At 58.4% G+C, this 1,675-nt stretch overlaps 1 protein-coding gene across 1 annotated transcript; it reads right to left on the bottom strand.

Annotated features, from left to right (window-relative positions):
• Positions 1-696: 696 nt before the first annotated feature.
• On the bottom strand, positions 697-1,182 carry MRPL16 (mitochondrial ribosomal protein L16; the record flags this gene model as incomplete). Its single annotated transcript, XM_029083597.1, has 1 exon — positions 697-1,182. A coding segment is annotated over one exon (486 nt), but the record flags the coding sequence as incomplete, so codon positions are not given.
• Between the last annotated feature and the right edge of the window lie 493 nt (positions 1,183-1,675).

The raw sequence follows: 1,675 nt of genomic DNA, 5'->3' as shown, positions 1-1,675 counted from the left end.
ATCCTCCGTTTGGCCAAGGGTCAGCACAGAGCAGCCCCCTCCTCGGTGGCACCGAGCGGGCTGAGGAGCTGGTTTTGGGCAGGGTGGGGGGATCTGCCTCGCTCGGGGTGGAAGGAGGAACCTCTCCCCTCGCTCAGAGCTCGGTCTGCAGCGACTTCTCCGTCTCACCGGCTCTTCAGATGTGCAGCCACCCGCGCCGGAGCCCCCCTGAATAAAGAGATCACCCACACTCTGCCTTGGGGTGCTGTCAGGGAGCTGGGGGGGTCTCAGAGGTGGGAGATGAGCCCTGAGCCATGGGTCACCTCTGGGATAGAATCACAGCATGGTTTGGGTTGGAAAAGCCCTTGAAGCTCATGGAGTCCAACCATGAACCCAACACTGACCAGTCCCCTATGACTAACCCATGTCCCTCAGCACTGTGTCTACACGACTCTTCAATCCCTCCAGGGATGGGGACTCCACCACTGCCCTGGGCAACCCCTTCCAATGCCTCAGAACCCTTGCAGCAAAGAAATTCTTCCTCACATCCCATCTCAACTGCCCTGGCCACAACTGGAGCCCATTTCCTCTTGTCCTGTCCCTTGTCCTTTGGTTGAACAAACCCACCCTTTGTATTTCCACCTCCAAAAACCACGGTGGCCACCACAACTTCTGGTGGGAAGGTTTAATTAAGGTGTCCCCAGCCCCAGTTGCTCGTTACACTCTGTGTTTCAAGAAGAATTTGCCCCAGTAACGTCCCTTCAGCTTCAGGTCATAAGGGCTGAGATACTTTCGCATCCCCAACATGTTGGCAGTGACCACACGTTCGAAGGTCCAGGGGTTCTGGTTGTTGAGTCTCTTCTCCTCCTCCTCCTGCCTCATCTGCTGGAGGCTGTCACGGCTGACGGGGATGGCAGGGAAGGGTAATTTCTTGGCCACTTGTGTGAGGAAAGGTTTCACCTCCTCAAACTCACAACGTCCACCTACTTCCACCACCAGCCTCCCGCTCTTCACCGCCGTCACGTAGTGGTCGATGGGGCCTTTGCCACCTCCCATGCGGTGTCCCAAGCTCTTCCGTGTCACTGGTTTGTAGGGGGCTGGTACCCTCCAGATGGCAAACATGGTTTTGGGGTCCATGCAACGGCCGATGGTCAAACGGATCATCTCAAAGTGACCCCAGTGGAGGTACCCACCCCCCAAAGCCTGTGGAGAAGGAAGGATGGGGCACCTCAGGGACTGAGTGCTGGTGGGGTGAGGGGGGACAGGGGTTCCCCAATCCTGTCCTGTGCTTGCAGCTGTCCCCCCCACCCTTCTCACGTGCTTTCTGGGGGGGAGCAGCCTCACTGAGGACATCTCGAAGCTGCTTTTCCCATTGAAGCTCAATATGATGTTCCTCATCCCCTCGCTGGGGGAACCGGGGTCCTTTCTGATGGAGGTACCTCAGTCAATCCAGCTTTTCAATCCCAGTTTGACACCAGTTCCCTCCAGTTGCTCATTTATTTGAGGTTCTCACCCCCCATGGATGGGCTCAGTGCTAGATGGGGGGGGTCTCCAGCCTGGGGGTACCCACTCCTCCACCCACCCCATCTCCTGTCCTCCACCCAAACGCAGCCCCCAGCCCCTCTGGGTCTCCCCCTCACCCCTTCCCCGGGTGCAGCTGAGGGGTGCAGGGCCCCACCCCGCTCACCAGGATCCC

Source organism: Antrostomus carolinensis, unplaced genomic scaffold, assembly GCF_000700745.2.
Source record: "Antrostomus carolinensis isolate BGI_N321 unplaced genomic scaffold, ASM70074v2 scaffold36692, whole genome shotgun sequence".
NCBI lineage: Eukaryota > Metazoa > Chordata > Aves > Caprimulgiformes > Caprimulgidae > Antrostomus > Antrostomus carolinensis.
The sequence above is the reverse complement of the archived record's forward strand: the minus strand, read 5'-3'. Positions and strand labels throughout refer to the sequence as shown.